A 14,868-nucleotide genomic window follows, 5' to 3' on the forward strand; every position below is an offset into this window, starting at 1 on the left:
TGAACGCATCGGACCAAAGCGTCCGCTGCACTTGCTAGACTCTTTGTGTTCTTTTCATCCCCGGGAGAGCCTGACAAAGGGTACGAATCACACAGAACTCTAAAAATAAGCATTTTAACAAGAACTCTTTATTGCTGATAGTATTGTGGATTATTTTTGTCGTTATTTGGTCTTGTGCTAAGTTTTTATATAAAAGCTAACTATTTTTGATATACTACCAGTGTGGCTTCCATTTTAAGTGTTGTCACTTGATTACTGTATGTGTTCACAAATGCTTTACACACTGCCTTTGAGATAAGCCTTACTGCTCATGCCAAGCTACCAAGGGGGTGAGCAGGGGTTATTTTGTGAGTGTACCCCCTTACCCTGACTAGAGGAGAGGGTCCCTATTTGCCACAAGTACCTACCTGTGCCAACTAGAGACCCCCAATTCTAACAGGGTCTGTGTAACTCCATTCCCTGCCCGTGCAGCTCGCGGTTGGCGCCGTACTTCGGATTTGTGCCTGTCATGACATCATTATAGCCCCGGTACAGCTATTTTGTTTCTACATTTCTATTTTTGAAGCGAACAATTTTTACCTAATAACTTGATACATGTATTTTGGATTTTTGTTGTTTTGGTCTTGTTTGGTTTGGATAACGATACCTTGTTTTTCTAAACTAGTGTGTTGTCCATTTGTAGTGTTTTTACTGTGTTACTATGTCTTTGGGCACAAATGCTTTACACATTGCCTTTGGGATTAACCTGTCTGCTCTTGCCAAGCTACCAAGGGGGTGAGCAGGGGTTAACTAAAGTGTGTAACTCACTTACCCTGACTCGAAGAAAGGGTCCTTACTTGGACAAAGGTGCATACCTCTGCCAATTAGAGACCTCCCTTTCTAAAAATTAGGTAAAACATATTGTCATTAACTACACCAATAGCTCTAACTCTTGCAAATGCGCGACCTATTGCATTGCAAATGCTTGTTATTACCTTGAAAGCATCTCAGTCACTGGGTGGGCTAAATCATGCAGTTGACCAATTCAACTCCTGAAGCTCATGAGATACATTGCCCAGGCTATAGTAATGGAAGGGAATCACATCATCTAAAAAAGGCCACCATGTCACCATGATCACAGCAATGTGTGGTAAATGTACAACATTTGTCTAATTTGTGTGAGAAAAAACCTGACTAAGGGAGTGCCAATTTTGTGGCATTAAATGCTGATTTCCTGTTGTGTGTATTTTTGTACTTTTACCACCTGCCAATTTTTGCCTGTGCTCAGTGCTCATCAGGAGTTTTTTGTTCTTTGTCTACCCTAAAAGTTGAACATATGCTTAGTGCTCTTTTGTATTCAGAGAGGGAGCTGTGACATGGTTGACACTGAGCATGAAGACACTGTCAACTCATGAAGCACTAGCTAGTAGGTGCTGGGATCCTCTTACTGCCCACACCCACAGAAAGACAGTACTTCAGTTTAGCTGGCCTGAGGACACAGTATCATAGAAGGACTGTGAGCCCTCATGTTTGCATGGCAGTTCACTTTTACGGAAGGCGCGTTACTACAAAAGTACCTTGTGTATATTAGCAGGTTTGATTTTATTCTCGGTTTGGCCTGCAGGGCTAGACAGTGCAGTTTGAAATGGGGCCTTCTCTCAGCAAAGCAGGTGAGGAGAGATTATGAGGTCACTGTTCCGGGTTAAGGGGATGCCAAGCGCAGGTCCTACTCCCTTCCTTTCAGATGGGTAATGCTTCTCTCTTCGAACAGTGGCGGTTTGCATAGGGCGTGCTGCGGGCGTGGCAGAGGAGGGCAAGGGTGGGGCTAGTAAACTCGGACATACGACGAAACGGAGGATTACTTTCCTCCGTTCCGTCGTATGTCTGAGTTTACTACCCCCACCCTGCCCCCACCGCACCTCACTGCCCCACAGCACACCCTATGCGAGCCACCACTGTCTTCTAACCTGCCTTTGTCTTTTAATCCTGGTATTTGGATGCATTTGTGAATGGGGCTGAAAGGCGATCATTGTCTCAGAATTCAGAGTTTCTGATGCTGCAAGTCACACAGGTTCCAGAATATAAGTCGGCCACCAGCATCTCCTCTCCAACAACGAAGCAGGCCCTGTGGCAGCAGGGGGCCAAGTGATAGCAGCCAGACACTACTCATACAGCCCTCACAGAGTAGCAGTCTCACACTCCCAACAGCAGTCTCACACGTGTCATTGACTAGTAATCACAAACTACCAAACGCACTCTTAGATCCCTCAAACTAGAAGTCACACACAACTCTCAGAACACTCACAGACTAGCATTCACTTTTTCAACCACTTTTGAGATTTGTAATAATTTTTGTTCATTTGTTCATAGTGAATAAAACTATTGTTTAAAATCACAAATATCATCACACATATGTAGTAAAGATATGTTCTCACAAAATAATTTATTGTTTCTTAACAAATACATAAATAAGTTAAATGACTATTAAATATAATAAATTAGTTTAGAAACATACGCTCAACAAGAATTTTGTCCTGCAGTAAAAAATAAACCTAATTTTCAGCATTGAATTCTAACTTTCTTAAAACTTGAACTAGTACTGCTTCGAAAGTACTCCTACAGCAGTCTTTTTCTTCACATTTTAAAAGACCTTCTCCTTCCATTAGTGAACTATTTTCTGAAGATATCTTAACACCCTAACCAGCTGGTGTTCTTCAGTGTTCGGGTGACCTTCTTAGACTTCATGTTGAACTCAAACTGCTTATGTCCACTGAAGAAATACAAAAGTCCTGCAAATAAAACAGAAAGACTATCAGTGCATGTGTAATGTTTGTGAAAATGATTTACTTTATTATCGGTCGGTCAAGAAGAAACATCATTATTTTGCTGAGGTTATCTTCAACTTTTCCAAACTGCCATTCTATTGACAATATTAACATATTTTAACAATCAATTTTGATAAATACTTTGGTAAATAGTATAAAACAGCAGGGACCCTTTTGTTATGCCAAAAAAATGTTTCTTGGTCTTGCTCTTTCATTTTACGTTATATTGCAGGGCTGTCGTTTGCTTTTTAGTTCTGGCTAAATAAGTAGACATAACAGTAGCCATCACAAGACAACATTGTTTTGTATTGTATTTGTTACATTTAAATTCTGAAACATGGCTCTCACAAGCACCCAAGGACATTGGTGGCATGCTTCTTGGCGGCAGTGCTTGGGTGGAAGAACATGTGTCTGTTATGTGGCCTGTGCGAGTAGTGGTTTGATGTTGTGTGTGAGGACCAGAGTTGAATTCTTGTCCTGTTTGTGTCACTACAGCTTGGTGAGTAGTAAACATAGTAATACAACTGTTGTGCTTTAAGATGACATTGTACTGATGGAGAGAAAATGCATGAGTGTTGGGTGTCCTCCTATGTCGGAAGTACTTTGGTTCTGTGTGTTTATGGCAGGGACTGCTCATGTGGTTGAATAGGACACTCTGTATAGGAGGTCAACTCTTTGGCACTGCAGATTTCATTCATAGCTGAGAGAACATTACTGACTCGTGGCAGAGTCTATCTCCATAAGCTGGCTGCCTTACTTTATCCTGTCTTGAAGATTAAGGGAGTTAGGCTTTAAGAAACATCAGTCAATGTGTTTGGAAACAGTAGATTGTGCCGTGCTCTGCTCAAATGGTAATAATGACTTGGGGTTTTAGTGCAGGGAAGAGGGAATAACTTAAGTTAAGAAAGGCAAAAGTTGTTAATTTCTTCTGGTTTAGTACTCTGTTATTGGGCACACATTGTTTAGTCAGCAATCAAACATGTTTCGTTTCTTGGTTGTGTTTTAATCAACCTATGAGTTTCTTTTTAACCCCGTCCTCACATAGCTGAATTATAAAATATAGTAACACTTATGATATTTCAGTCACAAGCTCTACCAGTCCAAAGCTTTAACTAAGGGAACTCCTTACCATTATCTTCAAAAACAGCATTAACTTTTTTGCCAATCCCTGGAAACTCATCTTCTATCCGTCGTGGAGATTCTTTGTCCATGGTCTTTCTGGCTTCATCATAGCTATGGAGCAAATAGTTTACAAGGAATTAGGATCTTCAGTTTGGTGAAACCAATACACATCATTATGTTTTCACAGTATTATTACCATTACTATTACCATCATCATCATCATGAGCATCGTCATAATTATGTTTCATCTTTTTTATGTTTAAGTTCACCACCCCTAAGAATAATGATCCATAATTTATCAGCTGGAACTTCCATTAAAGATTTACTGTTACTTATTGTGGGTGTCAGCCTCCAAAAGCAACACTGAACTTTCTCTCCACTAGCAAGTTCAGAGCTGATAAATGTATGAATGTTCTAAACTGCAGGAGCCATATTGTGGAACTACTGCACTGCCCTAAAGTAATGCTTCTGCGCCTTCTGCTCTTCAATTTGGTGCGCAATATTAGATAACCTCTGTAGTGCGGCTGAACTTGATGGCGCAAGACCCGAGTGACCTCAAGTACCTTTGAAAATGCCTTTAGGGACTCCAACAAGCTTGCCACAGTGCACAGTGCTGGTAACAGGTACCACATATTTGTCAATGGAGGAAGGACAGTAGGGAATCTGGTGTGGAACTAGGATGTTAAATTACAGCTAAAATATGGACAACTGTTGGTTGTTGGGACAAGGCCATGCCTAACAAGAACAAGGAGCCCATTACTCCTCCACCCCACCGAGGGGGCTTAGTTCATCTGGAAGCCTATTTCCTAAGACTTCATGAAGTGAGAGTAGTAGAAAATGTTAACCAGCACAAAGCAGTTTCCCTTGGGTTGAGCATCAGCCTGTGGTGTGTTACTTTGGAGGAACCATCATCTGGCCAAAGCACTCTCTTCCTTGTATTGTTCCCCATAGCTCAGGTATTGGTCCTTTCCTCTTCTCTCTCTAACCATCAGTCTTGGCTAAATTGTATTTCATTCATTTAGATTATTTGCTGAAAACACATAAATATTATTCTCTTTTGCCATCTTCACCCCTAATATTCAAGCCAAAATCACAAATTGCCTTATTAGGCATGGTGCTATAAAAAATCAACACTCCGTTTCAAAGCATTTGAAGACTTAGCACTTCCCAACATTCTGAACAATATTAGCAACTACTTCCCTTCATCTGCAAAATGCTTTGCCACACAACTCCACCTTGGTACCACTGTCTTTGCACAGGACATTCTAATTCAAGAACTTCCTACATTGTCCTGGTGGACCCAATGTGATGAGCCATAAACATGCCCAGCTCATCCTCCCACCCAGCAGCACCTTCCTCAACATTAATGTTTATGTTTCTTTAGCTTTGTTTCACTCCCAACTCACAAACTCTATCCCATCCACCTCTTGGTTTATAAAGCCACCAACAGCTTTCTTGCTGGGTCCTGCCTTGCAAACACTGCAACATTTTTGTTGTGATGTTTAATGTTTCAATGTAAATATAAATGAATGCAGTTGATAAGTTTTCATCATAATCACCAGAGGCACCTCTGAAATTTACTGAAAGTACCGAATGACGTCTTCAGAACATCACAATCTCACATCCTTACCTCCAGTACTCCTCTCCAACAAAGAAGTATGTTTTCTGTGTGCTTTGAAGGTACACAGCTGCGTTGATGTGCTTCACGGTCCTTGGGAAACCAAGTTTGTAGATGTTTTTAGGGTAATTGGGCAGAATGTCAAATCCCTGAAGAGCCCAATATTTCGATCCTTAAGGAATAAACAATAAAGGATGTTAGCACGCCTTTACCTAATTCATTATTAGCATTCTTTATGACGTCCCGATTAACCTTGAAAACAAAGTCATCTACATGGAAGTAGGTCGTTAAAACCCTTCTCGGTCTGCTTTCAGTCGATAAATTACATTTTCAGCCACTGCTCAGTGCACTTGTTCCTATATATACAACACTTTTCACTGAAATTACATTCCACTGACATGCAGGTGGCAATCACATTGAACCGACAGTTTCTAACATTTATTTCTAGGAGCATCATTTTAAAAGACTCTGCAGGTCCACTGCAGGTGCAATGTACTGGCACAGTGCACGGATCAAGGAGCAAATGAGAAGAATTTGTTTTTTATGTTAAGCGAATAAAATATAGAGTGATTATCCACCCATAGTACAGGGTCTTAATGTAAATCCGTGGACTTTCGTATTACAAGTTCCTGATTCGACCCCTAGTTAATGTTTAATATTAAAAGGTAAATTACATTACTTATGAATGTCGCATACTCAAATTGATCAATTCATTACTAAGCACAGCTCTAACATGTCGCAAAACACACTTCAAGGCGCTTGATATTGGTCAGGCCTATTGTACTGTCATGTCTGTGCACGGTCCACACCCGAAGACTGTGGAGACCTGTGGTATATTTCCAGGGGTGGGATGCACAGTCAGACCTGAGACACAGGTGAGAGATGGTAACACAAGTAAGAAAATAACCCAGAGGGCTAATGTACATAAATACAGTTGTCTAACCAAGGCCCAAGTTTCTGGGTAATGGCATGGGCCATTTAAAAGATTTAACAGCTCTAAGGAAGTCAGGTAGGGTCAGATTTATTGAAGCATAGCATATGAACTTTTGGGGGTTATAGGTGTGTCAAAGCTACTGCAGACTGATGCACTATGGGTCATACACCCCAGTGGAGAGTAAACGTCTAGCGTGTACCCTAACTTGTAAATCATGAATGGTGATCATTTCAGGCAACAATAATGTTACTGCTATGGTGCGTTTGCATTGCTTCTCCAGTTATAGAGGCTATCTCTCATTTTTATGATGACGAGAAATGGATTATTGATTGCCCCTTCTTTTCACGTCATACAAGAATTCTCATTCATTAAAGAGCGGGGTTTCACTTCAGTCGAAATTATGTTATTCTCAAAATTATCAAATTCAGATAACATTGGAATTATCCCCTGTGCTTGGTTCAGGATAAGCAACAACACTGCAACAACGCCAACCCAACAATGACCCAGAAGTTGTTGGATGACCGGGGCCTGGAATGTCCAAAATAGGCAAAGGAAGGCAATTGCATCAGATTTTCCAACAGAGAAAAACAATGACCACTTACATTATTTCATGTAGGTTGATAGCATCTGAAAATGTAATCTTATATGGCTCCAAAGGACCTTCAATGAACACTAGTGATCTGTGCAAACTATGGGTTTTGGGGAAAGATAGGTGGAATGTGACCTTCACTACAGCATGAGCAATCAAGGGGTTAATGCATGAAGCACACGGACATTTTCTTTATCTTGAATCAAGTAGAGTTTAGATTATTGATTATCTTCATCCATTACAACCACTGGGTGCTTTCCAGGCCAAGATTCTACATGGTAACAAGAATATGGTGGAAATGATTACGGAATGTAAATACCTTTGAAGAGGAAAATCTGATCCGTCTCTGGATTTTCATAGGCGGCCTGGATACCAGATGGCAAAGATGGCCAAAATGTTGAGATTGGATAATTGTAAACCTCTGTTATGGTTGGAACTCTGCGCCATAAGGAGCTGTTTTGGAAAAATAAAAGCATATCAGTTAATTTGCATATCAAAATTGTCAACCCTGTAAACCAATCAACATTATTTAGGGTATGTTGGCATATAGACAACAATGTATATACATTAAGGAAAGTGACACTAGAAATCAGTGCAATGTTTCGAAGCTATTGATGCCACTCTAAAGGAAACAGTAGTTGTCTGCACGTCTTGAGTGAGTGGCAATTATTTTTGGACCTGAATTAGCCTCTCCAGCCCTACTCAATAATGTTTAAAGTCCAAATTAGAAATGTTTTTCATTACTTTACCTGTCCTTGAAAAAGATGATTTCTCCACGCAATGTGGTGATGGCATCGAAAACAAGAGTTGGGTCACAGATGGATGGATTGATGGGAGACGAGGTAGGTGTGGTGGTAGTTGGTGTGGCTGCTTCTGGTGCTGTTGGAACTGGGTTTGGAGATGCTCCTAATGAAATGAAAACAAAAAGTCTTTTAAAATCAAAGTGAAATATTATGCAATATGAACTCATGCACGTAAACGTCACCTTCTTTAAAATCTCACATTCATACATTAGTTGCTAGAACTTAATAGTTTAAAGAACATATTGGCCCTGCCTTAAAATTCTAATTTTTATATTGTAGAAGGAAAATTAACATAGCATTTGAAGTTAACTTACCATACAGGGCTTGAATGCCATCGACATCATCCTGGGGGAGTCGGAATCGGTCTGGATCAGTATAGGAGTAGGTCGGATACATCAGAGCACTGGGGTCACCAGAATGAGACAAGCCTAATGAATGGCCAAACTCATGGGCAGCCACCAGGAACAAGTTGTATCCTGTGGAACAAATCAAAACAAATATGATGAATATACTCTCATGTCATATACAGTTCGCTAGTAGTACATTGTTCATTGTTTATTCATTTCAGAATGCAATGAAACAATAGCTAGTGAAGCAATAAACCAAAAGCACTTTAAACTAATAACCGATTCTAAGCTAAGAAAAAGTTGTGATCTGAGAAACTAATTAGTGAGACAAGTAGTATGTAACCATCAGGGGCTTTGTGGGTCTATGCGGCTTTACCTGGGTTCACTAAGGTCTACCAGAGCTTTTCTGAGTCTATATCATCACACTGAGATCTGCCAAGTATAACCTGAACTACCAGAGCCTACCAGAGCCTAAAGGATATTGTATACTGCCAGTGCTACCATGGACTACTAAACCCTATCAGAATATCTGAAGGCCTACCAATGTTTCTAAGGTATACTACACTGTGGCTGACCCTACTATGGTCTACATTACAATTAGAGCCTGTCAACTCTGTGTTTATCAAGATGAACAAAAGTATAGCCTAGTACCTTTCCTTTTACAAATGGCAAAAATAAATAAATACAGTAGTGTTGACCAAATGATGCCATTTTAACAGTTACTACAGAGCAGCTTTTTTTGTAATGGTGTGTGCTCCCTATTGTGAACAGGGCTAATTGTCAGGCTCTGAACTATCTGAACCTGTCAATGTATTATGCAGACAAGTTCTAAGGACATTGAGGTTACTTCCTGAACACCTGAGTTCTTGTTTCGTTTGCTTGGATATATTAATTAGCATTGTGTATGAATTCTAAAATTAACAGGGAAACAAATAACTGATTGTGAGGGATCTTGCTATGGAACTTAGGAAGAATTTCATTTTCGACTGCCAATTTAAAGTAATAATTGAAAACATTTACGCCTGAAAGATATAGTGAGAATCTAATCCAGCATTATGATTTTTTTTTAAATGTATAAGTCAATTTAGCCCTAAAAGGTGCATATTAGATTATATGTATATGAAGGTACAACTGTGTATAATGCCCTCGCTTTATTAAACAGTTTCTAAGCTGAAGAAATGTTCGCATCTTTCCCAAGGAAGGTGCAAAATAATTTTTCGTAAATCTTATATGTTGTTTCCTGCGAATTTTTAGACTGTGTGAGCTAATGTTATAAATTTGACTTTGAAAACATGACAATGGGGATGTGGGATCCCACGCTGTGAGCAGTGACAATAACTACTGTATTAAATAAAATATTCTATGGTCAAATAATTTTAATCAAGACATTTTAACCTTTAAGATGTCATCAGTTTTTTTTTTTAAATAAAGCAATAAAGCTCGCAAAATAAATCTCTTTCTACAGATAACTAGGTAGTCCGTCCTCCTATGTAGGAACATTCAGAATTAAAATGTTTTATGTTTTAAAAAGTAAAAAAATAAACCAAATTATTGTATTTGTTCGATACTCTAATCCACTAATCGCTTCTTCAGACACATCAAACACCCACCATTCATAGTGATACCATATCAGGTTCACATACCTTAGTTCTGCTCCCTTAGTATTACAAATTGTGAAATTCTGAGAAAGCAGACTCATTCACAACCAATTCCTTATATATATATTCTTCATATATTCTTTTACTGCTTTGTTTAGGGTAGACTGTTCTTCTGATCAAATTGCTTTAGATTATTAAATTGATTTAAAATTTTATGAAAGATTTATATGAAATCAGTGCAATAACAAATATGCAAAAGAGAATGTAAATGTGAGAACACAGATGGCACTATGATGAAAGTATGACTGTATGCATATATATGTATTTGACCTCGATGGAGATCAAGGCAGCATGGGACACCAGGCTAGATCCCGTGTTCATGGTTTATGATTGTTACAAGTGATGCAGGGTATGTATAGGATCCTATAATGTGGAGTGAGTTAGTATCGTTTAAACATATGTGTCTTTCATTTCTCTGTGAACTGCTCATAGGTCGTAAAGTCAATTCTTTTGTAATTGGCAAAGCACTTAATGATTTCCTCCAGGGGGCATTGACTAAAATTGCCCTATTCCTCATGGGTTGATTTCCCCTTTGTATTTTGTACTCATGACGACCCTCACATAAGTATCACTCATTCAATGACACTTGAACAAGATTCAGAGAATGGTTTCATGTCTGTGAACACCTACCGGCCGACCCTGCAGTCCAGGTTTCGTCTTCATCAAAGTGCGCATCACCACCAATTGAATTCCCAGGTGCAAAAGCGTGGGCCAGAGTTCCATGAGGTCCATCAAATGGGTAGAAATCACCATGCACTAAAAGAGTAAATGGCAAATTAGCAAACTCTGCAGGAATAGAAAGCTAAGGAATAATGAAAAACAAGGGAGATCTCCCAAGGATGATTGCAGCACATTGATTCATCCTTACCTCCTGCTCCAAAGGAGATCTGGATATCAGCTGTCCCCTCGTAGATCCGGCTGAAGGTCAGTGGGGTCACATCGCTCCAGACTTTGAAGGCTCTCCGGATTGCTGTATTTACGTCAGCCTCATGCATGTCAGGGGTGTAGTTCAAAATTCTTTTTTACAAAAAATTAGAAACATAAATATTAGTGGTGCCTGCGTGCATTGGGAACAATAGTATATACTGTCATCTAAAATGTTTTCTATCATGTTACCTGTATGTCAAAGATGTTGTTCTCCAGGTAGGGTGACCACCAAAATGGCTGTATTCGGCCGCATCAGCAACTCCACAGCGGGGCTTGTGCATCATTTCCAGTGTGTTTGAATCCAGCTTCCCAGTAACCTCCAGCCCAAAAAATGCCTGCATTTCTTGAAGTTTTTCAGAGAACGGGCTGTGCTTTTTTCGCGTAATAGGTGTTCCATCTTCATTGAGGTTGTAGAATTTCTTTAAATATTCCTGAAATTAATACAAATAACAAGATAGTAAGGAATGTTAGAAACCTCTCAATTGCCACAAATGTTCCTTTACATCTCAATGAGAGGTTATGGACCCCATTAGAGTTGAATGACTGTCTTATATAAAAGATGGCTTTCTAGTCTTCCCTTGGAGAGTTTTGCTGCAGTGTCAGATGGCCTAGGTCTGGTGGAAAAATGTTTGAGGGACAGTGGGCTGAGATTGTATGTTACGAAACAGAACCTTTGCCTTATCTGGGATGCAGACCTGAGCTTAAATACTCCGCTTGCTACACTTGTGCACAGTGCATTATCAGACTAGGCAGCCATATTGACTTCTGCAGTACATTACCACAGAACAACGCCTGCCTGAGGCAAGGGTCTCCTTCCAACTTAGAAAGTCACTGTTTGTAGGTCTTTCATGTAGGTACAGAGAGAAGAAGACCAGTTCCTGAACAGTGGTCGCAGATAAGAGCGATGTTTAAGATTTTACCACCAAGGCTGAACTGGGAATCTAGATTCAGCAGTGGAAAACACTCACATAATTGCCTATTACTACAGTGACCGCAGTGAGCGAGCCCGGCATACAGTGACCGAGGCTAATGACTGTCTCTGGGGTTATGGGGGAGCCAATAACACATTTTACAAAACAATTTTAGAAAAATGCTCAAAAACCACCACCTTACAGCTTGCCCTGAAGAAAAAAAATGGAGCTACTACAATGATTTAAGCTCTAGTACTGTATAAAATGCAATTACTTCTTTGCAGCAGTAAACTGTACAAATGCGTCTAATAAAACTGTATGTTCCTTCCTCAGGGCTATATATGGGTCTGGAGAATCCTCAAATCTCCCAATCCTAAACACGCTCAATTGTTTCTAAGCCTCCTGGGATGTTTCTGCTTGTCCCATATTGCAGGACCACCCTTGGTAGTCGCTTATCAGAAGTGTAATTGTGTATTTCTTTTGGAATCTGCAGTTAAGTGACTGTATACTAAAGCCATTGGTACATATCTCCTGGGTTCTGCGGGCTAGTGCTTCTCTTATTAAATTCTAATGGCACATTCCTGTGACTATTTAAATCTAATAGTATATTGCTGCTTTGGGTTCTGTAGTACAATGACCTAAACAGATTTCCCCACAGGCTTTCAAAATAGAGCAGAGTGGCCTTTATATATCTCTCTAGTGATAATCTGGGTTCCCATAATTTACTTTTCGCAAAGTTCTAATGACGTTTTGGTAGCCCACTGTTTGCACTTGAGACATTGGTGACATTGGCGTTCCTTCTACCATGCTATTGGACAGGATTCGTATATGTAGGTCATCTCAGCACATGATGTGCTGTAAACATAGGATTTAAAAAATAGATATATTTGGTATGTATGATTAGTGCCTGAAAATGTTTTCTGCCTTCCGTAATGAAGTAATGCCTGCTTCCTTTCATTCGCCGACAGACATGTTCTGCTCTTCCTTGTAATATGAGTGCAGTCAGCAGGGAGCCGCCTCTCAGCCTACTGCTATGACATTTTTATATACCCCAGGGCCAAAATGTCCTAGTTCTCATTAACTTCTCGTGCCACTTCATTGCTTGCTAATCGCGCACGCAGAGCAGTTCAAAACCCGCAGTTTTTATTTTTCTCGTTTTCACAGTATTATTACGCTCTTTGCTAATAGTAGAATTGTATTATACTGCACTTTATATATCGCTGGATCCCCCTAAATAGGAGCCAAATCAACGTTTATTTCACCTTTAACGTTGATACATTAAAATATCAATTCATCCATATTTTATTAACTGAACAACTTCCAAGATTAAGGGATTAAAGTTTCAACCGAAAAATGTTATAACACGCAGAACAGAATTTAGCATTTCTTGAAAGATTTTGTTTTCAAGAGTCGATAATTTGAAAATAACTACAAGATTTACCGCAGAACCAAAACATACTATTATGGTATTTTAACTCTTCCTTTATGCAGACTGGGATTCTGCTGGACTCAGTTCATGGACTGAAGTCTGTCCCAGGACTCACCTCTGCCAGCTGTTGACTTTCATCCCGGTCTTCGGTTACAGGCACTGCAGGGAAGGCATATGTGTGCAGCACACCCAGGAGCAGCAGCAGCGACAAGGACTTCATTCTTCTCTTCTCCTGGCCCTCCCTCTGCTCAGTGAAAGGTCTCTCCTCGGGTTCTCTGCCTCTCCATCTCTCTGCTCCCCTTTTATACAGTCCCTGTGAGCGGCCCCCGGTCACCTGCATGAGTCACTCTTTACAACTTGGACCAGATGCCAGTCAAAACACATCCAGAGTGTTGCGTCATCTGTCTGTTTGGTAAATCCCTCAATGTAGCAATCCATCCTGTAAAATTACTAGCAGCCAGGAAGAGGTTTTAAAAGTAAAGGGGACATTTTTTTAAACTATCAATTCTGTTAAAAAAAAAAAAAGTATTTTGCAAATTGCACTTTGGAACGCGTTATTTGTCAGTCATATTTCTGGTCCAGCTATAATGAATATGGGAATGGTTTTAAGATAATGACTGCCATATCAGTTATGAAGAAAAATATGGGCTAGAAGTCTGAAAGAAGGCCACTGTCCTGTTGTCCAAGCACCATCCCTGCTCAAGCTTTCATTTATATTTTCATTAAAACATAGATATAACCAATTGTATAGTTAGATGTTATTTTCATTAGGGCACCAATGTCACTCATTAAACTTGACAGAGTGATGATCCATTACATGTACGCGACACAGAATAATCTACCTAGTTATTAGGTGTTGTTTAGTAACCAAATTGTATGTAGTGACTGTTAGGAAGTGAATCTTCCCTCGTGTCCGGGTCCACAAAGCCCAGCTTTGAAACACCAGAAATCTACAACTATAGGTTTCCTTTTACTCTTGGAATAGATTTCGAACTTTGTGGTAATCGAATTCACATCAATTTTAGGAGTATTCCTTGAAATCCAGAGGTGTTTTGGGTTTTAAGCTATAATTCGTCTTCACAAACCACATTCAAAGTTTCCTACATGTGAGAAACCTGCATGAATAAATCAAGCGAAAACGTGGCTATTTAACTTCTTTCTCTCTAAAAGTATTTCGTATGTTTTTTTCCTGTGGAGAAACTCCTTTGTCTACATATCCATAAAACATGGGGTCTTAATTTCCTTTCTGACCAAGAAAAGGCGCGTATGTCTTTGAATGATAGCAGCATTTGCATATGTTGGATATATGTAAATAGACACGACCTCCAAAATGTTTGTGAACGTTTCTGGATGTTCATTGTAAGTGGTCAAGCAACTATGCTGGTAAAATCCACTTTTATGCTCTGAATATTAAATTTGCAATATTGGAAAGCCAGCCATATTGGCACATTTTCGGCCATCAGAAGTGAACATTATGGGCTTTCCGCCTGACATGGAGGGTTTCCCTCCGACCGCCATATTATGATGACGGCAGTCGGAGGGAAACACGCAGAGGGACTCCGCTCCTCTCCAAAGGGGCTCACAGAGCCTGTCAGAAGAGGAGAGAAATTGTAATCTCTTGAATGATGGTGGAGCTAGCCTTGGCTTCGCCATCGGAATTACAATGTCAGTTTTCGACAGCCTTTCCATGTCAGCCTTTACGACATGGAAAGGCTGTCCGAAAGTG

General features: G+C 39.9%; 1 protein-coding gene across 1 annotated transcript; it reads right to left on the bottom strand.

Moving 5' to 3' along the window:
• Positions 1-2,427: 2,427 nt before the first annotated feature.
• LOC144772582 (matrix metalloproteinase-18-like) lies at positions 2,428-13,399 on the bottom strand. Its single transcript, XM_078657011.1, has 10 exons — positions 13,258-13,399; positions 10,992-11,233; positions 10,744-10,892; positions 10,506-10,631; positions 8,185-8,346; positions 7,817-7,973; positions 7,387-7,520; positions 5,557-5,716; positions 3,934-4,037; positions 2,428-2,768 (listed from the first exon to the last, which is right to left on the bottom strand). The coding sequence occupies exons 1-10, from the start codon at positions 13,360-13,362 to the stop codon at positions 2,668-2,670; spliced, it is 1,440 nt and encodes a 479-aa protein (XP_078513137.1). The 5' UTR covers positions 13,363-13,399; the 3' UTR covers positions 2,428-2,667.
• Between the last annotated feature and the right edge of the window lie 1,469 nt (positions 13,400-14,868).

This window comes from Lissotriton helveticus, chromosome 8, assembly GCF_964261635.1.
Source record: "Lissotriton helveticus chromosome 8, aLisHel1.1, whole genome shotgun sequence".
Taxonomy (NCBI): domain Eukaryota; kingdom Metazoa; phylum Chordata; class Amphibia; order Caudata; family Salamandridae; genus Lissotriton; species Lissotriton helveticus.

What these genes read in the sequence shown, in the direction of transcription:
- LOC144772582 (XM_078657011.1), bottom strand. Translation starts at nt 13,362, where the DNA reads ATGAAGTCCTTGTCGCTGCTGCTGCTCCTGGGTGTGCTGCACACATAT. An exon ending in ACAACATCTTTGACATACAG is followed by an intron (nt 10,893 to 10,991) that starts GTAACATGATAG and finishes TTTGTAAAAAAG; the next exon opens with AATTTTGAACTACACCCCTG. An exon ending in TCAGATTTTCCTCTTCAAAG is followed by an intron (nt 5,717 to 7,386) that starts GTATTTACATTC and finishes TTATTCCTTAAG; the next exon opens with GATCGAAATATTGGGCTCTT.